The sequence below is a fragment of the Dermacentor andersoni genome, chromosome 6, assembly GCF_023375885.2.
Source record: "Dermacentor andersoni chromosome 6, qqDerAnde1_hic_scaffold, whole genome shotgun sequence".
Classification (NCBI taxonomy): Eukaryota; Metazoa; Arthropoda; class Arachnida; order Ixodida; family Ixodidae; genus Dermacentor; species Dermacentor andersoni.
In genome coordinates this window covers 184289503-184314768 of record NC_092819.1, presented here as the reverse complement: position 1 = coordinate 184314768, position 25266 = coordinate 184289503, and the positions used below count along the sequence as shown (strand labels likewise).

The 25266-nt window shown below is 48.3% G+C and overlaps 1 protein-coding gene across 2 annotated transcripts in view; it reads right to left on the bottom strand.

Moving 5' to 3' along the window:
• Nucleotides 1-25266, bottom strand: part of LOC126523968 (protein 5NUC-like) — a 648261-nt gene that overhangs the window by 459393 nt on the left and 163602 nt on the right. Inside the window, exon 2 of one of the 2 annotated variants that reach the window (XM_050172368.3) lies at nucleotides 4525-4662. The exons of the other annotated variant lie outside the window; for it this stretch is intronic. Within the exon in view, the coding sequence (XP_050028325.1) occupies nucleotides 4525-4662 (138 nt within the window). The remainder of the gene's footprint in view (nucleotides 1-4524; nucleotides 4663-25266) is intronic. 2 annotated transcript variants of the gene reach the window in all.

Below are 25266 nucleotides of genomic sequence, written 5' to 3'. Positions count from 1 at the left end.
AAGTTTACGACCACAAGTAATAAAAAATTATGCGGCACATATGCCCAATATTAGGGTGAGAACTCTGGATTTGGCTCGTATTAAATTGAAACACTGGATTTTAGGCGGTATTGTTATGAAAACTTTATTAAAATTGGCTTTCCAGAATGGCATCATGTAATAATGACAGAAAAGCTATAATAACATCGGCAGCAGGGCTTTGCTGTGCTTCAAGAACCATAGAACTATACTTGAAGAGCAGGTGCGTCTTCTTGGCAGCATAAGCAGCTCTCTTCTAATTCTTCCGCAGGATCATTTCCTTGGGCGCGCCTGAAGACACTAACGAAGTACGCAAGCTCTTCATTGTCTTGCCAGGAATTTCCGAAATGCTTCACAAGAAGGCTGGTCACATCTCTGACTTTCATTTCGTTGACGTGGTGTGCGTACAGTGCACATCTTATGGGTGCTTGTGCAAGGGACCTTCCCCTTTTTAGCACTGACACGAAATTTGACACAGAAACTTTATAGCGAGGCTCTGCTCTAATTTGAGGACTCCTACCAGCTGCATTTCTTTGAATGTAGAAGACCTTCGTTTCGGTTACCTTGAACGGCAAGCTGGATGTCGACTTCATCACCGCCGTGCAGTAGGCCTTCCAGTCGTACGCATGCCAATGTTTTCCAAGCTCTAACACAGTGCCGTGATTTGAAAAAATCCTTTGATAGCTTTGTGGATTCAGGATTTCTTCGTGTCGTCTAACATCTTTTTCAATTCTGCCAAATACCCTGTCTGGGGGTAAAAAACTGTGTCCTGTGACAGGAAACACAAGGGAAACTACTGAGACACCTGCTGGAGCCTCATTCTGGAGCCACCAAAGAAGCATGCAAAGCACAGTACTGTTCTTGTTTTGTCCAGCACAGCCATCGGCTACTAACCGCACCTCTCTAATTCCTTCGAAGTTAGCGCTTCGAAGTGTATTATGTACCGCACTGGCTACTTGGTTGCTTCCTTTGGAGCTTTCATCTTCGCTCCATGTGTAGGAATGGATGGCCTCTTTGGGCATTGATCCATCTGCCTGGTTTTCCACCACGCAGAGGTGGTACTGATAGAGCTGGCGGCTGTAGTAGGCTTCCTGGTCCGGAACTTTGGGGAGCACTTGATTTTGTTGGCAATCAAATGAGAATGTTTTCAAGTCTTCCCTCTTCTCACGCAGCAGGGAATAAAAAGCCTTATACTTCAACTTGTGTACACGTTGCTCTGTTATGACACGCTGCTTCTGTGAAACATCTCCACAAGTTTTCATCTCATACGCATTTTTCAGGCACACAGAGCAAACGTCTGTCCTCGGTGTTCTGAACGAAAGATTGAACGTCGCTCGAAAAATATGCTGAAAGAAGCCATACTTCACCCTCACATCTTCGGGTGCTTGTTGGTTATAAATCTGCCACAGGTTTCGGATGCTCTTCAGCTCACTTGGAAGGTATAACTTTTTTGTCTTCTTCCGGTTGTAGTGCGACTCTCTTGCCCGAAGTCGCTTAATGAAACCCACAACAGCTGATCGCTTTCGACCGTAGCGCTTGATCTTCTGGTCACCTCCACGACTGTCGGCTTTCACTTCACCTTTTTCATGCTTGTGCTTTATATAGCGAGTAACTGTGCTGTGACTAATATCAAGCACTGCGCAAAACATATCGCGACAAACACGAATCTCTTGGCCATTTTCTATCCGTACCTTGTAAACAACAGCAAAGCTCCGACGAGGTTCCGCTTCTTTTCCTCTCCTACGTTTTACGGCTGTTGGCGTGCAGTACATCAAAACGAACGCCTTTTGTTCCACGCTACACAGTTCGTAAAACTTCTCCTTGAAACGTTTAGTGGATGCTTCTGTCACAAGCGCACACCTGAGAGTCTTTTTCGCGTGTTAACATTTTGGCAACAGCGCATTCTTGCTTTTACGGTGGTGATGCGGCTTTTTTTCACTTCGCCGTCGACGTCTAGGGATAGATCTTTCGCCGATCTCTTCATTGCCATCCGAATCCATGAACAACGATATCAGAAAAGCGAAGAACTCGTGAAAACACGAACGAAACACTCTGAGCTGTCAGGCGGGAACCAACTCCTTGGCGGGAACTGACAAGGAGGCAGCGATGGCTAAATGACGTCATGCCAAAAGCGCTCTCCTATTGGGCAAATGGATTTGGCTCATTTTGATCCGTGCAACAGCTGGATCTGGCTCAATTTCGATACGAAATACGATCTGCGAACACGTTCGCCTGGCGTTATTTGACCCATTTCGTTGCAACGGTTTTTCTATGAGAAAGTTGCCTAGTTTTTCTTGTCATTACCGTTTTATCTGACCCAGTTTCGGTTTGTGGATTTGGCTCATTTCAAAAAAAAACTCCTCATATAGAACCTTTTTTTCGAGTCCGCCGGCAACTTCTTTTGTCCACAAAATCGAATAATTCTTTGGTAAAATAAAGTGAAAGTACGGTATTTAATGTATTAAACAGTTGCATGATGATTATTCACCCATATTTTGTACTTGTTGGTTCCAAACGTTCTTAATATTCAGTTTGGTTTACCGTATGTCATTTATTTTTGCAGTAGCGAAGCGGTGCATCACGTTCGTGCAGAAAAAGCATGCACCATTTCTTATAGCTTCATGACTTTCATGCATTTGCTTGTGGAAGCAGCAGTGTGATCTCTTCTAGTGAATAAATGAGCGCAAGAAATGTTCTCATTTGTGATCTTAATAATGCTGTTGACATGCATTGTAGTTAGGTACACATCAATGTTATGGGCAGCTGCAATATTTTTTTAGGATGCTGCTTAAGCACCCAAGAACAGATAGTGCACATTTGCATGTGTTCTGTAGTCGCAAACTATTATATATATATATATATATATATATATATATATATATATGTCACATCTTTCTGCATTTCATATTGAAAAGTTGTGCTTTTTCCATTCCTGATGCAGTCAAAATTTCTGTTCCCTACATGCAGTAATGAGGACGGCATCAGTATAAAGCAACACATTCCATGCACTAGACAGAAGCCTTCTACAACGAGGCCATTGTGCGGACTTTGGCTGCTACTACAAGCTAAACAACACCTGGTTCAGAAATAAATATGCCTGATATATGCTGTATTGGCTTTGTAGTCTTGACATACATGTCATTTCTTTGCAGCACATGTGAATGTTTGTTCATATGTACAGTTCACTATATTTGGTTTGAACATAAAAGAAAACACTACACGAGTTTGGCTAATCTGTGCTGTATCTAATGTGTCACTGTTCTGCCCCAACAGAGTCTGTGGCAAGCACTTGGTCATCACAGGCGCACCAATCCGCACCAACAGGAAGGGGCTGGAGCCGGATTTGCAAGGCTTTTACACCGCGAACAAAGAAGCACATGGAGAAGGAATTGGGTGAATTCCACGACAATTGTGACGAAGGATGGCGTTTATTAACAAGATGAAGAATGCAAAGATATCGCTCTGCGAAAGCAGTTCGCAGCCCCGATTTTTTCTCCTCTTCATCAAAACTCCACTCGCACGTTTCAATATTAAGCTGATAAGAACAGCTAGCACACTTTGAGCAGCATCGGCCATGCCTACGTTCGCACCGCCCTCTATTTGTCGGTGTTCTAAGCGCTTGGGTGTCTCCTTTCATGCTCCTTCCGCACACCCGTGGTGGTGGACGGATCGAAACGTCATGCGTGTCTAGTTTCCCCCGGCTCCTCGGGGTGGCGGTTCCGTCGTCCACGCGAATGTATAGAAAAATCATGGTAAAGTAGTTCGTACTTTTGTTCAAAATTCTGTGTCACCTCTGTGTCGTGTGCTAAACAGCTTCGCTGGTAATCCACTTTCATAGAGTGGAATGGCTCATAATTTTTTTATTTCAAAAGCACTGTGTTTGCATTCAGTTCTAGTCAGTGTCACGGCCTTAACACAGCACATTGCCAATAATTACCACATCATCTTGATAACGTCTAACGCATCACTCACATATTGAGATCCTCCGCGATATTGCTCCGCTGCCTACTTTAACATCTTTATTTCGTTTTGCACAAGACTATTCCAATGTTCTTAGCTTTTTATCATCACGTGGACAAAACTTCTCGCTGTGAGAACACCGATTGTTTGATCCAGTACCGGCGACATTAATGTCCTTCCACGCATACAGTTGCTTTGATCTCATTCACCAAGAGAATTACTCGCTCACCGACACGTAAGTATGTGCGCGGTCCTCTCTAACGAGTATTTAGCAAAACAGGGAGCGTGAGAGACACCATTGCTAGGTGCGAAACCTAAAGAATGCAAGTTTCTCATGAACTGTGATTGCACTGAAAGCAAAACAGCCGACTACCCTGCCGTGAAAAGCAAGGCACCCAAATCTGCCTCATGGTGCACAACGTTGGTGATATGCAGCAGGAGTAATTCAATGGCTGGGAACTGTGGTTGTTAAAACATAATGTCCTCGATACGACGCGAATACCAAGGTTGCAACGGCAAAGAAGCTTGCGAAGCTGAGTCACCCACCATTGCATCATGAGCGAGGTAGTTGACGGCGTCCACGACGATTTGGGCGCCAAGGAAGTAGTACCAAATGCTTCCCTGGTAATAGTCGCCGCTGTTAAGGAACAGCACGTTGGCGCCAGACGCCTTGGCGCGCATCACCTGCACACCAAGTGAGATACGAACCAGACATATTGAGATGGTCTCAATAATGTCACATCACAGTAAAAAATAAAGAACAACCGTCCCTATTTAGCTTTACAGTCGCAACATTTAGGTGTTCTGGGCTGTTCCAGTGGAGACGGCAAAATGTCCCGACGTGAATTTTTTCCACTCATTACCAATCAATAAACAACATTTTCTTTTCATATAGCCTGTTGGCTCGGTTGAATATTCTATCTTTTTTGTTGCATTGTCATACCCATAAAGACGGTATAATTTCCAGTTGTAGGCCCTTACCGTCCACAATACCACTATCTGTATTTGCAGCCGTACGTGCTAGCTAAACTTGCTTCTACTGCAATTTTCTTGTAAAATCGCGACATGGTAGAGCTAAAAAGCATTGCAACTCTGCTACACGTCAACACCTCTCCTCTAGTAGACAAAAACCAGCCCTGGCCATGAAGCTCTAAGGCAGTTTGAATATCCTCATAAATAATGCTGACGCCGACCGATAGCGACGCAACGGAAATCGTGAGATACATTGAACGTTGACAGACACTCACCCGTATTAACACGTGGACTTGTTTATCTTTTACGGGTGAGCGCTCTTCGCCGCCTAACAAATGTTATCGCTCAGCGCGGGACGCGCCTGCGTGTATAGGAAGTTTCTCGAAAGTTATCGATGGTTCTATTGTCACCGAAGTTTGTGTAATCTCATTGCAAGTGCGACGCAAATTGTGTAGAACTTTGAGGAAGACACGCGGGCACCAGCGAATGCTCTGGAACTTTCAATGACTCGTGTATAAAAGAAGCATTGAAGCCCACTGTTTCAGTTATGACCACAATTATCTATGGTGACGTAGTTATCCGTACCAATTTTGCACGGCCTCTGCACGCACCGCGCGTCAAAAGCCAAAGCTTTCAGTGCCGGTTACGCCTTCTTTTAAAGCGAAGCTTTCTTTGCCTCTTCCTTCGACTTTCCCACTGCTGCTGATGTTATGGGCTGGTGGCGCGCACTGCCTCGGGGGCTGGTTCAGAGAGCGTATATAGATGACAAGCGCGAGTAAGAGAGGAAAGGCGACGGGAGAAACTCGTTTTCACCCCACCGCTGGATAGATGAATGTTATGAGCATCCACTTTGGAACAGCGTGCTGGGTTGCGCCACCAAGCTCTTGCTATTATGCTACCTAATTTCCTACCTAGGTTGAACAACAATATGAACTCCCAGAACCAAATTTTCGGATCCCCTATTGCGAACTGGGCTTTTCTAGGTCTCCGTTTTTTATCGTTTCCCTACTTTTCTTCCACTAGTCCTCCAATCGCCTCTTACTAATCCCTATTGCGGACATGTTTACTTTTCCGCTGCTCTCACTGAACCCAAGGGCTTCAAGGAGGCTAATGGTGCCTAAATCCACCTCTGGGCATACGTCTTCACATTCTAATAAAACATACTTCATAGTTTCCCTAGCTTTACTGCAGCAAACACATACTTACTGAGGTACTAAAGCGCCAAACAGACGACACAAGAAGAGACATGGACGAGCGATTACTAACAATTGATGCTGTATATTCAGAAACACACAATATATACGCAAACCTGGCAGCGCAACTCACACGTCGCATGGTAACCGCGCAAAAGGTGATAAAACGATTGTGAAAGATGACGATCGCGACAATTACACGTAGTGTATGGGGCCAAAGGACCCTAAGTGATAATGGTTATGCGATACACAAAACACCGCCGTAAGGGAGTATCCCATGAAAAACTAAATGATTAAGATTTTTCACCAAGCGCAGGCGGCACAGCAACGTGCTCAGTTCTAACTTAGGGCATCTAAAAAGGACATTTCACTTTTATACAGAATTGCTGATGGTCGCTGACGCATTCCAGGCCCCACCTTTAATGTGAAAGGCTTCCTTCAGCTCACGGGCAACGCTGTCTCGACTTCTGTCCAGAACAATGGTATCTCGTAGGTGAGGCCCTATACACCCCGTGTCATTGTCGCGATCGTCATCTTTTACAATCGTTTTATCGCCTTTTGCCTGGTTACCATGCGATTTTCGACAACGTGTGAGTTGCGCTGCCAGATTTGCGTATATTTCGTGTGTTTCTGACAATAAAGCATCAGTTGTATGTAAGCGCTCGTGCGTGTCTCTTCTTGTGTCGTCTGTTGGGCGCTTTGGTACATCAGTAACATGCACCAACTAGCCCAACAAAAAGTTCTGCAGGAAGCACATGCTTCTTCTTCCTTCTTATATCTCGCTTCATAGGTACGTGCTCTAAGGCATCCCGATTTCGCTTCTAAAAGTAATGAGCGTCCCCTTGAGTTATCATAAATTGTTTCTTTGCTGATTTCGTTCTTCCCTCCTATGTTAGGTTTCTTTTCTATTGTCGCCACCCATCAGATCATTTCAGCCTCTCTGACTTTCAGCTTGACGTTCTTTGTTGCTGTGCTGCCCACCCTACAGGCCGCATACTTGCTGGTAAGCTTCCTAGTTGTTTCCCTCCACTGTGAGTCAATGTTTTTGCTGTACAGATACCTCAACACTCTCCCAGCCCACTCACTTTCTTCCATATTCCTCAGTCATTCTTCATACTCAATTTTCCTGCGAGCTTCCCTTACTCCAAAACTTGTCCAGCCCATATCACCATGCACAGCTTCATTTTTAGTCCTGTCGAATGTGCACAATGCCCTCTGGAGGCCGTGGCCACATTAGCCGCTTGACAGCTGTCCGTGACTCCCCTCAGAAGGATTGCCGAAACTGCAGCGCTTCCCTTTCTACTAACGTGCGAGGCTAGAGGGGACTCAGAACTGTAGAGAGGAGAAGGAGAGGGAGAGGAGGCAGTTCCTATATAAGAGAGGGGGGAGATGACGAGAGAAGGCAAGGAAACTCCACTACTATACGACACCGGTTGTGGGGAACCAGGGTAATTTCAGCCCAATGCATTGGCGGGCTAGTTGGTGTGAATACCTAATTACATTGTTTAGCGCAAAACAGCGGACACAAGATGACCAGGACAAGGGGCTACTCTCAACTGACATCATTTTATTGTGGCACTCCTTTATATAGAGCAAAATCTAGAAGATCATGTGCAGTGAGCACCATATGCAGCAACCACCAACAGCCGATCACCAGAGCGCACTCATGCGACAGAATCCCACAAACCACATTCAGCGCTGTACAAGGTTAGAAAAGGCACACTAATGCAAAGTGACCCCAATGACTGCATGAATAAAGCTTCGGATAATTATCGGGCGGTGGTATCACGGCTATTTTTCAAAATCGTAGTATCACGAATCATAGCTTTGCACTTGCTTATTTTACAATGTTTAGCCATATGGGAACCTGTGCCTGTCGGTATGAATCGCTCATCATCTCTAAGGCGCTCGTTAACACAGCGTCCTGACTACTTACAGCGAAGGCGCCAAATAAAACGACGGACGAAGGAAGGAGATACGAGACAACCACGTAGGCGCACTAACAACTGAGCGTTTTATTTCTTCTTTCCTTTTTTTGTATTGTGGTTTCCTTGTGCGATGCAGATGACGGCCCTGTTTCGTCTTCTTGTTTTGATCCTTGGCAGCAGGTATTTATTCCTGTGTCAAGTAATAAAACGCTCAGTTGTTAGGGCGCCTCGGTGGTTGTCTCGTGTCTCCTTCCTTCGTCCGTTGTTTTATATGTCGCATTCGGGGTAAGCATCCATAATCAACTTGCCCACCAGCACGTGCTCAGTGAGTCCTGACTGCCCTACATACACTTTGTCACATGACAACGGAATCTTGTTTTCCACACCGACGCTGAAATCTACAATCTTCGCGTGGTTCTTTTCACAATCTGGTTTCTTACTTGTTTTAAACGTACGGCTGCACAACATTGACATTGACAACATTAACAGTTAGCTATGGTGATCGGTTGTTCGTGGTTCCTGCATATAGTGCTCGTTGCGCATGTTAGTCTAGATTTTGCTCTCTATTAACGAGGGTCGCGATAAGATGATGGCAGTTGAGAGTAGCGCTTTGTGCCGGTCGTCTTTCTTGTGTCCGTTGTTTTGCGCTAAACAAAGCAATTGTGAAAACAGGGTAAGCTAAAGTCAAGGTACGGTACAGTACGTTGCTGCTATTTCTGATGAATAAACGTTATGCAAATATGTCAAGCTGTCATGTTGCTCACGGTGTGTGAAAAGGCAAGGGCGAAACGAAGAGGTGACACACACAGGCGCTAACTTGCTCGAAATAAAGATTGTTGCAAGTTAGCGCCTGTGTGTCACGTCCTCCTTTCGTCCTTGTCTTTTCACGCGCTATAAGCCTCACGACGTCATACCAACAATGCAAAATCACTGCATCACAGCATGTGAAGCGGGCCCCTTACGCAGGGCGTGCAGAAGCAGAGCCGCATTAATTAAAGCGCACCGCAGGGTCCTGTTGACACGATCGAACGTCGCTTCGGTGGCCGCCGCGTTCGCATTTGCGGCCATTGCCAGAGGTCGCGGATTTCATCCCAATCGCGGCAGCCGCATTTCGACGGGGGTGAAATAGAACATGCACATGCACTTAGATTTTGGGACGCGTTAAAGGACATCACGGTGTCAAAATTAATCCGGAGTCCGCCACTACGGCGTGCCTCATAATCTGAGTGTAGTTTTGGCACGTACAGCCCCCTAATCCAATTCGAGTTTAATACTTCTACCACAATGCGATGTGCCATATGAGGAAATGACAACGCTCAACCCTCTCAGAGGTTATAAAATATGGCGCAGAACAACGCCTCAAGCAAACATCTCTCCCTAAGTGTTCTGTATACTACGCAGTCAAACAGCACTGGTACACGCAAGGTAACGCTTAACATCAACTCACCACTCTACTGTTAGCCTAAACGTTGAAGAAATGAAACTTTAGCCGTCAACATCACCGCTAATTATTGTCAACCAAAGCATCCAGCGAGGAAAGCTTCCCTTACATCGATTCCCACAGTGTGTGGGATCTGCATAACGTGTGCCACACATAAACGCTTTCTTTTTCAGTTAGATACATTAGTACACTGTTAAAAATATGTAATATTTAACCCGCTGATATACTTCGACCATTTTGTACAGATTATGAATAAAAAAGAATCTTAAGCTCGCATTATTTTTGCTTCACATCGCCACAGATATCGAATCACCACGCGCCTCGACGCAAGTACAGTGAAATTTACCACGCGCGAGTGGCATGGAATGTGCTTCCTTTGTACAGTTTGTATACTGTACAGCTGCGTACTGAACTTTAGAGCTGTGCTTCTGACTGCTGTTTGTGGTACGTTTGTTCGCCTTGTGGAGCGCTCCTGAGGGTAACGTTTTGCAAGTTTACTTTCAGGCACGTTTGTATCGCTCGTTTTCTAGTGCTCCTCTTCAAGTGTAAGAGATATTTCTCATTTGCAGTGCTTATTTCGAAGTATCTAGCAGCATTGTTTTCGGCTCTTTGGTGGTGTGAGAGGCTGCCTGAGCAAGTTCCTTATCCAGACGAACATTCCATCTCGGGATTCCGCTCGCTTGTGTGGATTTTCTTTTAGTATATAATTTTAAATATAGCTAGAAAGTACTCGCTTTCTATATTGAATCTCGTGGCCCCGGAAGCAGTCGCCGGCATGCAGGCCATACCTATTCGGTCTGTTACGTTTCGCCTACGACGCGCGGTATATCCGGCGCGGATGCAACGGACGCCGGGGCTTCGTTCAAAGCGGCGGACATTTTGGCCCGTTCGGAGCTCCCGCAAAGCCTCCCCGCCAAGCGCGTCCAGGCGTGTTTCAGTGCCACGTGTCTTCGTGTGTGTGTGTGTGCCCACGCTTGTCAAAGCGCGGCAGCCGGGGAGAGGAGCTCCCCAAGTGTGAAGCGAGGAGGTCTGACAGGCGCCAGCTTGGCGATGCGTCACTACACTCGTCTCAACGTGTCTCAGTCTATCCGTACCCGCCGTCACGTGGTCTCGTCACGAGGCCTTCCTCTTGCCCTCAACTCCGAGAGTATAAGAGCAGCTGCCCCCGGACGCCAAGAGAGAGGCTCCGATTTCTTCTGTTGAGTAACGTGCACTCCCGTCTCTCCACTTCGGTCGACCTGACCGGCCGCTCTTTTGCGATGTTAGAATAAACAAGTTGTTCTGTTACCAGTTGACTCATGCTTTGCCGGGACCTTCGAATGCTTCCAGTGCCCCAGGCCGCCAGGCCAACGCTACCCTTGGGGCTTGCGACCCATTTGCAACAACGGGCGTCAGCACTGAGATTCCAACAACTCGTGCCAGCGGTGCGATTCCAACAGGTCATTCATTAGTACGCAATATTATTACCTCGCACTGATGAGTTTTAATCTATTAAATATAACTGTGGCATTCTGACTGCTAGTAATTTCCTGAGTGTTAACGCACTCTTCTCATTACTTTTGCTTTAGTCAAGTTGAAGTTTCACGAATTTTCTTATTGAAGTTCTTTCCTTTTTTAGATCCACGTTTAACCTGTTTGTATACAGCTAGAACTTACAATAGATATTTTCATACATACGCCTGTCTGGGTGCCAATCATTTTTGCAATGAAGCTTCATCAAGTGTATAAATAAAAACTAACCTTGATATGCCATTGTTAGTATCACTTGTGTGCTTTACCTAGTGCTTACTGAACTCACTTTTCTCATGTAGCCATTGCTGGATTTGTTATCATTCATAAAGATCAAAACAGGCGTATGTTGTTGTTAGCCCAGCTTTCGCATCGTTATGAGCGCTAGGAGGGCTAGCGCTCATAAAGATGCGAAAGCACGTTCCCAAGGGGGGGGGGCGACCCCCCCCCTGAATTTAAGCGGCATACCCCCCCCCCCCCTCCCTGCCCACGCCACCAATCTTTACGCAACCTCCTAAAGTGCCGCTAAATGAATGTTGATACTTGATAGCTATTTGGTGGCCAACATTTTGATACCTCTTTCACTCTTTTTGGATGACGGTATTTATCGGCAGCTCCTGGGGTGTGAAGGCAAGTTTTCTCATGGATTCGGCGCCCGAGATGCGTTCATTTGACACCATCTATTTAACCGTCACGCGCATGGCTTTGCTTCGTTAGTTCAACCTTCTTTATTTACACCAATCCAGGAACCAGGAAAGGGATTCGGTTCGTAGTGAGCTGGTCTGTATGCTTGAGGAACGAGTTGCAGCCGGAGAAAACACCAGTTGAGTTTAACTTTTCCTTTTGCTCCATTATTACCTCGAGTGGCGGATCGCCGCGACGCTGGCGGATGGTCGGAACCGCATGCATAGAATAAGGGTCGATTTACGCTCAAACTGCCCATGGCTGCACGCCGCACCGCAAGCCAGTGGTCCGCCAGTAATGGCCGACGTGACGTCACGAGAGGCGGTCGTGAACTTTTGCCTCCTTGCGGCGACCGCACAAACATGGCGCTGGTTCGAAGCGAAGCGAAGCGAAGCGAAGCGAAGCGCGAGGCCTAGACCCCTTAGGCGGCACCGGCAGTTTGTTTTTTGTGTGATTTATTGTGGTCATCGCAAGAGCTATTCAGTACCTGCAAAGCTATTTGTCTAACGCAACAAGCAGCTGTACACTTGCTGACAGTCTCCAGTACGTGCGATCGCCAAAGGAAACAGACGGATGTGTGTTGTGTTTACGCGAGGGGCGGAAGGAATGAAGCCGCGGATTTCGTGTGTTTTAGGCAGTTTTTTGCTGGTACATTACAAAAGCGAAGGCCGTCGCATAAACCTGCATTTTAAGTATGACACTAGTTCCGTACGCGCTAAAATGAAGATTGCGATCACCCACCTCAGTATATGGTCTTCGTAGGTGTTGTGTGTGCGCGCTTCATCGATACGAAGATTGTAAGTTTGTGCAGTGTTCAGAAGTGATTACACGATGTGTAGCGATGAGCTTCATTGTCGTGTGGGGAGTCGTCCGTAATGTGCTGTTTGTGTCTGGCTTCATGTGAGCTGTTTTGCGGGCTGCGATGCGCATTGGGGACCGCGAACACGTACAGTCGCGGACAGAATAAAATGGACCACGGGATCTCCGAAAACGTTCAATTAACGAGCAGCCTGTAGCAGTAACCAGTAAAACTGCCCACGACAACGTTGTTAGCATATTCTAGTCGAGGTCCAAAATGCAAATACCAGATTGCGTTGTGAAGTTGCGGAGATATTCAGCTTTTTCTTAGATTTCATGGTCCATAATATTCTGTCCGCGACTGTACATAACGTTCGAGCGCTAGGGTTCTTACTTTTACGAAGCGTACGTGTACTGTGATGTGTGCGTGCAATGTGTCACATTGGTGCTAGGCGTATAAGTGTTCGTTTTATGCAATATGCATATGTTCTGAAGTGAATCGTGCATACGCGTTGAGGGCGAGTTTTCGTTTCGGCCCTTTCTGCCTCCTTCACGTATCTTATGCGTTTTTCAGAAGTTATTTCTGTGCTGTGAAGGTGTTTATAATCGGTGAGGGCAATATAAAGAACAGCTTAAAAGTTACATGAGTACATGCTCGCTGTCGTGAAATGTGGACGCGCATATGCACGGTTCTCTTGAACGCAAATTTCGGGCACTCTTCATCTTTGTCCTGTGGACATTGGTGTCAACAGCAGAAATCATGAGACATATTTCTAGATTAAGCAAAGTATACAGTTTTGTACTGAGAAATGTGAGCACCTTGCATGTGCAAGAAATTCAGCGGCTTGTTGTTAGTGTCCGAGTACACACAAGTACACTGTTGTGCAAACAACAGTGGCATGGCATGATGAGCATATAATGTGTGAAAACTGGATACTTCCTTCTGATTCTGGACAAATTTGCATTTTTTGATAAAAAGCCATATGCACGTAACCATGTATGAGGATGACAAAACAACTGGTATGGTCAATATATTGTAACAGATAGGAAAGGCACGGACAAGTAAAGAAAGGCAAGACGAAGAGAACGAGGAGTTTGAGAGGGCGGGCTGCACTGCGATCCCGCTACGATCATCGTCCATCTCCTGTAAATAAAACCATTTCTTCGCAACTCTTCGTAACAGTTGTGGTAGAAGGTGCGGTGTAATCGACACCCGAAGACGGAGGCTGAACCACAAGTTCTTCGACGGAGCCGTCGCCTTGCTGGACTCCCACCGAATCCACCGGAGTTGAATATGTCCCACGACGCAGACGAAGAACGGCCCATTCCAACTGCTGCGCCGACAAGTTCTGTTCTGCAACTGAGAGATGCGCGTCCCTTCGCCGGAAGATCGGACGAAGACGTCGAGGAATGGCTCATCAATTATAACCGGGTGAGTGCCGCCAACAAGTGGAACAGCGCTTCTCAACTTTCGAACGTCGTGTTCTTTCTAACGGATACTGCGTTGTTGTGGTTTGACAATAACCACGGAACGTTCAGAACATGGGGAGGATTTGTTTCGGAAATCAAAGAGTGATTCCGCGACTCCGCGACGAAAAAGAAAAAAGCAGAACAGACGCTACTGCAACGTGCGCAAGTGCCAGGCGAAACCTGCACGACCTACATTGAGGCAGTAATAACACTGTGTAGGATGGTGGACTCTGAAATGTCCGAGGAAGACAAAGTTGGGCACGTCCTAAACGGAATTGCCGAGGATGTTTATAATTTCTTCATCGTGAAAGACAACCTGGCTTCCGTCGCTGATATCATTCGGCACTGTCGTACTTTCGAGCAATTGAAGACAAGGCGCATCACGCCGAAGTTTGGCAGGCTAGCCAATGTGACGACAGTTGCAAGCGTAGACAGCAACCAGCCCCTCGATCTGGCATCAACGATCCGACAAATAGTTCGGGAAGAGCTCAGCCTGCACGCGCAAGTGACACATCCAGGCACTCATAGCTTCCGCCTATCACCAGATTTCGAGCCACACGTGGCATCCTTCTCCCCATATCCTGCGGCGAGAGGCACTGAGGATTATGAACTCGCGCCCCGACAGCAGCCACGTCTCTACGACTGAGGCCCTACTTATGACGCACGGCCACCACTAGAGCAGCCGCGTTTTCACCCCCGAGGCCCTGTGACTTCTGTCAGGCCACGACAAGAACAGCACCGACCCTACTACCACGACGCGACTTATGAACGATATAACGGATTTCAGCAAGCAGCAGAGACACGTTGTCCGTATGACAACGAACTTTCTCGCCGACCGCAGCCGGCTACAATTCGTTTCGGGATAGACGCTGTGAACCGCGACCCTCCCGTGTGCTACAACTGCGGTTCCGCAGGCTATATAGCTCGGTATTGTCGCCAAGGCCGTCAATCACGTAGGACACCACCGATGTTATCGCCACCCAGAACCCGTACTTCATATGACTTGCGGACGACTAATTTGCTCCCAATGGGCCACTTCTCACACGAGACCAGACGCAGCGATTCGCCAGCATCTGACCGGAGTTTGAAGCCACCAAATAACCGTCCCCGTCACTCTCCGTCCCCTCGGCGCCGTTCTTCCTCACCGCCGCCGGTAAACTAGCATCCGCGGCCAATGGAGGTGTGGTCACCGGAAGGACTTTGCAAGAAATACCTCTGCCTGTTGCGATGTTTAAAAACAAAGTGAATGCCTCGATTGACGGAATACCGACCATGGCATTAGTTGATACTGAGGCGACTGTGTCTGTGATGAGCCTCGCTTTCAAAAACCGGCTAGGCCACAAAGTTGTTTTCTTGGAACGACGGCATTACCTTTCGTGGAGTAGGCGACGAGTGGCTTCCCCTTTGTGTTTGTGCTGTGAGTGTTTTGTTGGTTGGGAAAGTGTTTGTTTCGGAATTCCTTGTTCTTTCTCGTTGTTCGCACGACATTATTCTTGGTATCGATTTTCTTGAACAGTGCGGTATTTCCGTGGACTGTGGTTGCGGCGAAAAATCATTGAGCAAGTTATTTATCTCAGCACATTCAGAACAAAGCTTGGGTGGCGAAGACGGCGACATAGACACACTCAATGTTCTTGATGAATTGATTGCACCATCGTGGTTTCCTGACGCCCGTTCGTGTTTCTGCAACAACTGTTGACGCTGATTGTGTTGACCTTGTAGTTAAGCCTCTCCGCGTAAACTGTGCTAAAAGAGATATGCTTGTGCCCTGCTCTGTCATTTGCATGACGAAAGGAGTCACCACATTGTGGGCACTGAACTGTTCCGCCACGCCGGTTGACCTTCCTCGCGGTATGAAAATCGCTCTCTTCGATGAAGCCGCATGTAACTCAATAGCGGCACTAACTACGGACGTCAATACAGCTAGCTCTCCTTGCGATAATCGCCATTCTGAAGAGCTAATGCTTGGCATGATCAGCAAGGCTCTCGGTACATCGGAACGGCAAGCACTGGTACAAGTCCTTGCCAGACATGAGGTTGCATTTTACTTCACGCATGGAGATGCACCCCTTCATTTACCGTCGTCCCGCGCTCGTCACGGAATAGATACCGGCACAGCACACCACATCCGCCAGAAGCCCTACCAAGTGTCATCGTCCGAGCGCAAAGTTATTGCAGAGCAAGTCAAGGAGGTGATGAACAAAGGTGCCGTTCAAGAGTCATCTAGTCCATCGGCAGCCCCAGTAATACTGGTCCGAAAAAAAGATGGCTCCTAGAGATTCTGCGTGGATTACAGAAGTCTAAACGCAGTGACGAAGAAGGATGTCTATCCGCTACCGCGAATCGATGACGTCGTTGATTGCTTACACGCTGCTTCTTACTTCTCAACACTTGATTTGCTATCAGAGTATTGGCAAATACCTATGGACCCTGCCGACAAGGAAAAAACCGCTTTTGTGACCCCAGATGGCCTATTCGAATTTAATGTTATGCCTTTGGGCATTTGCAATGCTCCTGCCACCTTTGAAAGATTCATGGACACAGAACTACGTGGTCTAAAGTGGGAGATATGCATGTGTTACCTCGATGATGTTGTAATCTTTGGCCGCACGTTTGAAGAACATAACGAACGCCTCATTCTCGACTGCATTGAGAAAGCTGGACTGGTCCTAAACTCAAAAAAGTGTGTGTTAGGCGAACGTCAAACTCTGGTCCTGGGACACTTAGTCGACAAGGATGGCGTCAGACACGATCCTCGTAAGATTGAAGCGGTGAGCCCCTTCAAGGCACCGCAGTCAGCACGAGAGCTATGCTCATTTATTGCCCTATGTTCTTATTTTCGTCATTTTGTTGCCCGGTTTGCCGACATCGTTTACCCGTTGACAAGTATTTTGCGACAAAGTGCATCCTTCGATTGGACACCAGAGTGTGACGCATCATTCTCTCAACTGAAGTTTATACTAACGTCAGCACCCCTTTTGCGTCACTTCGATCTATCCTGCCCGACTGAAGTTCACACTGATGCTAGTGGAATCAAGATAGGAGCGGTGCTTGTACAACGTCATAGTGGCGCAGAACATGTTGTCGCATATGCCAGCCGTTGCCTGAGCAAATCTAAACGCAATTATACGGTTACGGAACAGATATGCCTGGCAGCCGTTTTCGCCATACAAAAGTTTCGATGTTATCTTTACGGTAGACCATTCAAGATTATCACCGACCATCATTCTTTGTGCTGGCTGGTCGGTTTGCATGATCCCTCTGGTCGCCTCGGACGTTGAGTGCTGCGCCCCAAGGAATACGACTTTGTGGTATTGTACAAGAGTGGCCGTCGTCACGCTGACGCAGACTGCCTCCCTCGGATACCTCTCGCGACTACCGACTGCGATGCTGAGAATTTTGACGACTGTCTCGCTGCCGTTACTTCTACGTTCCCTGACGCTGCAGACTTTCAGCGAGAACAACGGGATGATGTTACCCTCGATCCGCTGTTTGTCGCCGTCCGTACTTCTAAAGGCAGCGGTCGCTGTACTGTCCGTGATAAATTGCTCTACAAAACTAATTACTCCGGGCATGGAGCGAGTTTTCTCCTTGTTGTCCCCGAGAGTTTCCGCTCCGACGTTCTACGCGCCAGGCATGACGATGTGACATCAGGCCATTTCGGCTTCGTACGAACGCTGCACCGCACGCAGGAGCGCTTTTACTGGCGCAAGATGTACAAAACGAGCGCTATGTCGCTAGTTGTGAAACGTGCCAATGTCACAAGCGGCCGACCGCCGCAGCCCGGGTCCCCTTCGGCCATTGACACCGCCCAGTACGCCGTTCGAGCAAGTAGGCATTGACCTTTTGGGTCCATTGCCGTTATCTAACAACAAGAACCGTTGGATAGTTGTCTGCGTAGACCATCTTACACGGTATGCAGAAACTGCAGCCATACCGTCTTCTACCACTGCTTGCGTGGCGGTCTTCCAGCTGCGTTCCGTGGTCCTTTGTCATGACCCACCACGTGTCATCATAAGCGACCGTGGTCGCCAGTTCACGGCTGATGCCATTGAAGAGTTACTTCGTTTGTGCAGTTCATAAGTTCCGCCTTTCCACGCCGTATCATCCACAGCCCAATGGCCTCGTTGAAAGGAGAAACAGAACGCTGACCAACATGCTTGCCATGTACGTCTCCTCCAATCATAAGAACTGGGAGGACGTGCTGCCCTTCATCACTTACGCATACAACACGGCGATGCACGAAACCACGAACTATAGCCCATTTAATCCCCTGTATGCAAGGTTACCGCGAAGCCCTCTGGACACTTTCTCACCCTTCATTCTGCACAGTGATGATTCTGTGTCGAAGGCTTTGTGTCTCGCCGAAGAAGCGCGTCGAATAGCTCGTCTTCGTACTCTGGCCTCGCAAAGTCGTTCGAAACAGCGATGCGATGACCGTCACGTACAAGTATCGCTGGAAAAAGGTGACTTAGTCCTTCTTTGGAAACTGCAACGCAAGAATGGATTGTACCAAAAGTTCTTGTCCCAATATTCAGGCCCATTTGTAGTTGTGGACCGCCTGAGCTAACTCACTTACGTCATAGCTTGCCTACTGTGCAATGGTCGGCGATCAAGCAGAACTCAGCTGACTCATATTGCTCGCCTGAAGCCTTTCTACCCTACTTGTCCATCCTGACTCGCCCCGCGGGATTCGTCTGCTTGCGGGGAAATGTCACAGATACGAAAGGCAGGGACAAGAAGTAAAGAAAGAGAAGACGAAGAGAACTAGGAGTTTGAGAGGCCGGGCTGCGCTGCGATCACGCTACGATCATCGTCCATCATCTGTAAAACCCTTGCTTCACAACTCTTCGTAACAATATGATTTGAGGATTGTAGAACACGGACACAGAATGGACAACTAGACGAGGACGCAGCTGCACTGTCAACTGATTTCTTAATTGAAATTCCCAGTCTTATTTATTTCATCGCCATATCTCTTCTCTTATCTGTCTGAGGCTGTCTCAAAAAGGTGAATTCCTTTCTTGTCAAGGCGACTAACGGTGTGCTTACACATAGCGCTCCTGTTTTACTTGCCTCAAATTCCTCAAGAATCTCCCGAGTTAGCCTATTGTTGTTCCTTTTCAGGACTTGTACTTCACGAAATTTGGGGGTGCACGTGCTTACTTGGCTATCTTGCCCCTTCTTGTTTACTTTGCAATGTTTGCAATGCAAGGCCAGATTGCTGCCAGGGGTCCCTGAAAGTGATGATGCGTGCTCTCTTGTTGAATCATTAATCATCATCCTGTTTGCCCTATGTATCGCTTTCCACAGGACAGGGGGATGGTGTACACTACTCCTTCGATGCAATCGCAGTCAAATCAAGATGAACAAGAAGGGACAAGATAGCCAAGTAAGCTTGTGCACTCCCAATTTCACGAAAGGCATGTCCTGAAAAGGAACGACGATAGGCTAACTTATTGGATTCAATCTTCTTCTGGCACTATTCTATTCCGTCCTAAAAATCCCTATTTGCTCACCTCTAATATTGTATATTTTTTTGTGCTGTCTTTCCCATGTGCATTGTAAACAAGACTGTCACATAAACGTGCCCTCGGAGCTTATTACATATAATTAAAGAAAACTTCCCAGTGGGCTAGTTGGTTCGACATAACACTGTTGCGCAAACTGTCGAATGGACAAGACTTAAGAGAGAAAAGCAATGCACAACACCTGAGTGCAAATTAACGACTGTTTTTTTTTTCGGAAAATGAGACCTTCATATAGCCTACTCGTGTGTGCATGGATGCTCTTCCCAGTCTACCCACGCCATCAGTCATTAAGTCAATCTCTTTGCTGAGTGATATAGATGGCACATGGGGTCATATTGATGTAGGCTTTCACGACTTCTCTTTTTCATTGGTTACTACATTTCAGCAAGATCACCGTCCTGTGGAAGATACGCTTGCACTTGCATGAAGCGCCGCGTATGGCAAGGTCTCCGGGTGCTGGTATCAGACTGCAGTTGTATCGATGTTCGCTCATTCAATCATTTACGCACCTGCCAGTTTGACCCACGTAATCACCCCCATGTGCCGAAGGCATCTTGAATTCAATCAATCCTTTAACGTGGTTTATAGTGCATGCATTCAGGGTATTCCTTTCGCTGGTCATTCCGTTTACTTTTGAACACATTCCCTTTAGCTTTTGTCGCGCTGTGAGGGCCACTTGTTCGCTCAGTTTAACCAAGCGAACGAGTTCAGCAAAAGATGAGAGTGAACGCAGCATGCAGTGGGAGATGACAAACAGTGGCAAGTGAGAAGAGGCATGAGGAGGAAAGCGGAGAGGAAGGTGCATCGGAACCATGAGGCAGAAAGCGGAGGAGTGTATGGCAAAAGTGTGAGAATAAAAGCGAAGAGCGGTGACGGTAGCTAAGAGATGGTGCCAGAGTGGCATGCAATGTCTGGGAGGTTTGTTGGCAGTGGCTTCTGTGAATCATGCCTACGCATCACCGATGCGCTCACTCACGCAATCTCCAGATTAGCAAGGCAGTGGCGCCACATTTCGCTGTTTGCAACACGCCAAACGAGACTGATTGTCCACGCCAGCGAAATGAAAACACGTGTAGAGCTGCACTCAAATTTCGTATTAGGGAGCGTCGTAATCGTCCGATTTTTTTCTGTCAATTGCATGTGCTATGAAGTACAAAACACTGCAGAAGCATCGCTGGTCGCTTATGTTTCTATGCATCTCAATATATGTATTGTATCACAGCAGATCCCTTGCTTTGTACGTGTTGGTTTCCAGAGCTGTCTAGGCACATTTTGCACTTCATAAAGAGAGGAGGCCAGGGAACAGCTTAGAAGTTGTATCACTGCTCCATGTATTGCAATTATTCATTTTGTGCTAGGTGTCATCTGCTGTAATGTAAACTATGCAACTGCTCCTTATGCAATTTTTTGTGCATGTGACGACACAGCAAAGCACCTTCTCTGCCACTGCCCAACTGTCGCATATCTGTACATGTGTACATGTGTGATAGCGTTTCCCTTTCCGTCACACGGGCCATATCGTAATCACATCACCCTCGCCCACTATGTGTATATAGGCGCTGACCGCCAAGTTGTGGTGTGCTTTTTGTCCTTATATTCCTTGGCTGTCATTCTGCCACTTTAAATTGCTGTTATCCAATAATACATGTTTCAAGTTCAGTCTGGCTCTTCGTTCACTGAAGCCCTGGAACACGACACAAACCATTCACGCTAACAATCTGTTCTCTGAGCTGTACTCCATCTCAGTAGTTCCTTGCTGCACTGGGGAAGCTGCTGGGCTGCACTCACATTAATGCTAATAGGAAGGCTGAGTGTCCCTCAAGATGTGTTCATCGCGCCGCACCGTCTGCTCGGTGTCTGCTTTCCATCCTCTCACTACATGCTCCATGGTTGGAGGATTGACGAAAAAAAATGTTTTGAGGCCGCATTTTTAGAATTCATAAGTAATCGTGAGAACTTTTTTTCTATATTGACACGTGTACTTATCTTTATCGGGCGACCACGTTTCACCGCCTAACAAATGTAATCGCACAGCATGGGACGCGCCTGCATGTATCCGAAGTTTCTGGAAAGTTATCGATGCTTCTATCCGCTGTCTGTTGTCGCCGAACCTTATGTTATCTGTTTTCATCACCTGACGCGAATGGTGTAGAACTTTGTGGAATTCACGCGGGTCCGAGCGATTAGTCTGGAACATTCGACGATTGATGTGTAAAAGCCGGCGCACTTGACCCGCTGATCAGATTTCCGACGATCGCCGACCGTGTTCGCCGCTATCGTTGTGCTATAAGTGTAGCCTGTTTTTGTGGGCACAGGTTCGCCCAATAAAAGTTAGTTTTGTATTTCACCGTATCGCTGCTTTCTTCACCGTCATTACCTTGTGACATCTGGTGGAGGTGCTTGTGCGTTCATGTACCGAACGCCCCCACAAAGCCGCGATCCAAGCCCGAAGTCCGAGGACAGAACCAACATCGCCCAAGAGCAGCGTGCTAGCCGCAGACTGCGAGGACTACCCCCAGAGCACGGACTTCTACCTGAGACGACGAACAAGATCCTGGTCAAGACAACCCCAATGGCTGCCCCAGCGTCCCCCGTTATCCTACAACAACCTCGGGACCCACCAACCTTCCATGGAGCAGCGACTGAAGACCCGAAATCATGGCTGGAGACCTACGAACGAATCGCGACATTCAACAACTGGGACTCCGACGACAAGCTGCGGCATGTCTACTTCGCCTTAGAAGACGCCGCCAGAACGTGGTTCGAGAACAGGGAGTCGACCTTGACAACGTGGGACCTGTTCCGTAGCGGCTTCCTGCGCACCTTTACAAGCGTCGTGCGCAAGGAAGGGCCGAAGCTATGCTTGATGCCCGAGTGCAGCTACCAAACGAGAACGTTGCCATCTTTACGGAAGAAATGACACGTTTGGTCCGCCACGCCGACCCGGATATGGCCGAGGGGAAGAAGGTCCGCCTACTGATGCGTGGTGTGAAGGAGGAACTTTTCGCCGGAATGGTAAGAAGCCCACCGCAGACCGTCGAAGAGTTTCTTCGTGAGGCGATGAACATTGAGAAGACACTCGAGATCCGAAACCGGCAATTCGATCGCCGCACGAACTTTACAAACTACGCCGGTGTTCAATCACTGGCTACCGACGATCTACGCGAGACTATCAGAGCGGTCGTACGGGAGGAGCTGCAGAAATTCTACCCAAGGTCGCAGTCCTAAGTGGATCCAATCGCTGAAATCGTCAAAGAAGAGGTTCAGCGATCGCTTGGAGTCCCTGAGGTGCAACCACGATCACCGCAACCTCAGCCGGAAGCGATGACCTACGCCGCCATGACCCGCCGTCAAGCTTCCCCTCCGCGACAACGCCAGGGCGCTGTAACGCCGCAATTCCGTCGTCCACCGCCGCCGCCGCCAGCACGCCCACCCATCGCCCAGCGCAGCTACGCGAGGAAAACGGACATTTGGCGAGCCCCCGACCACCGCCCGCTCTGCTACCACTGCGGCGAAGCCGGCCATGTGTACCGCCGATGCCCATACCGCGACCTGGGATTGCGAGGATTCGCCGTCAATGCACCGCGCCCTCGGGAAGGTGAAGGCCCTCCTGACATCGCCGACTACCTCGCCCCCACTCAGTGGAACCCTCGACGACCGTCCCGTTCGCCGTCACCAGGCCGCTACCTGTCGCCGCAGCGGCGACCATACACCGGCCCAGCCCGGGGCCGCTCTGCAAGCCCATATCCTCAAAACTAAAAGCAGCAACCGATGGAAGTGCGGTTGCTGTTCGTCGAACTGACGAAGACCCTCCGCCGCCGACGACGATGTCGAAGAGACCATCTCGACGACATAATAACGACACGCCGCCGTCCCGACGAAGTCAGGAAGCCAAGACTACACCGACGAAAGACGACTTGACGACGCGACGTTCCAACTTCAGTTCAACACGACGCAGCCGTGATCCAACGCCAAGACCTAACTGCAATGCCAGACAAAGAACAACCGACCTCGACGTGCTTCTCGACGGCCACGCAGTTACCGCCTTAGTGGACACAGGGGCTGATTACTCCGTAATGAGTGGACATATCGCCGCCCAATAGAAGAATGTTAAGACCACATGGGAAGGCCCTCAAATTCGCACCGCTGGAGGACACCTCATCACGCCGACTGGGATATGCACGGCAAGAATAACCCTTCATGACCGGACTTACCCTGCCACCTTCGTTATCCTCCAACAGTGTTCACGAGACGTCACTCTCGGTATGGACTTCCCGGACCAACACGGCGCAATCATCAACCTAAAGTCGAAGTCAATAACGCTGTCGGAAGATAAAGCAATGCCGCCGGAGAGCCCTCGTAGTCACCACGCCTTGAGTGTGCTCGAAGATCGAGTGCGCATCCCGCCTCGCTCCAGCATTGTTATTTCGGTCAGCACCGAAACATTAGCTGACGTAGAAGGCGTCATCGAAGGCGACCGACCTCTACTGCTAGACCGTGAAATTTGCGTGGCAAGAGGGATCGCTCGACTGCATGGAGGGAAAACCGAAGTGTTGCTGACAAACTTCAGCCGGGCGTTCAAGCACATCAACAAGGGCATGACGATTGCGTACATCGAGGAAATTCTGGAAACCAGTAACGCGTTTGTCCTCTCGGATTCCACCGCATCTACCCCGACGACCATGGTTCCCGAACCAGACTACGACAACAATCCAAGTCTCCCCGTGATTAAGCAACAGCAGCTGAGAAGTCTGCTCCGACAATACAAAGGCTGTTTTTCGACGTCATCGAGGATTCGACAAACACCAGTCGCCAAGCATCGCATCATCACCGAGGAGTGCGCTCGACCACTCCGCCAGAGCCCTTACCGAGTTTCGCCGCGAGAACGTAAAGCTATAAGAAAACAAGTCGACGAAATGCTGCGCGACGACATCATCCAGCCGTCGAAAAGCCCGTGGGCATCCCCTGTTGTCCTGGTGAAGAAAAAGGACGGAACTCTACGTTTCTGCGTCGATTATCGTCGTCTGAACAAAATCACGAAGAAGGACGTATACCCCCTCCCACGGATAGACGACGCATTGGATCGGCTCTGCAACGCTAAATACTTCTCGTCAATGGACCTCAAGTCAGGCTATTGGCAAATAGAAGTCGACGAAAGAGATCGCGAAAAGACGGCCTTCATCACCCCAGACGGCCTCTACGAGTTCAAGGTTATGCCATTCGGACTGTGCTCGGCGCCTGCAACGTTCCAGCGCGTGATGGACACGGTTTTAGCAGGATTGAAGAGGCAGACCTGTCTCGTTGACTTGGATGACGTCGTCGTCATCGCCGCAAATTTCGACGATCACATGAGACGGCTTGCGACAGTACTAGAGGCCATCAAATCATCAGGGCTTACTCTGAAGCCAGAAAAGTGCCGCTTCGCTTACGATGAGCTTCCGTTCCTAGGCCACGTCATCAGCAAGTCTGGAGTCCGCCCCGACCCGCAGAAGACAGCTGCCATTGCAAAGTTCCCGCAGCCCATCGACAAGAAAGCAGTGCGTAGATTTCTTGGCATGTGTGCCTACTACAGGCAATTTTTCAAGGACTTTTCACGCATCGCTGAGCCGCTGACAATGCCAACTAAATGTGACGTCGAGTTCAAGTGGGAAACGCCGCAGGCCGACGCATTTCAAGAACTCAAACGACGCATGCAGTCGCCGCCCGTACTTGCGCACTTCGACGAACACGCCGATACCGAAATACACACTGACACCAGTAGC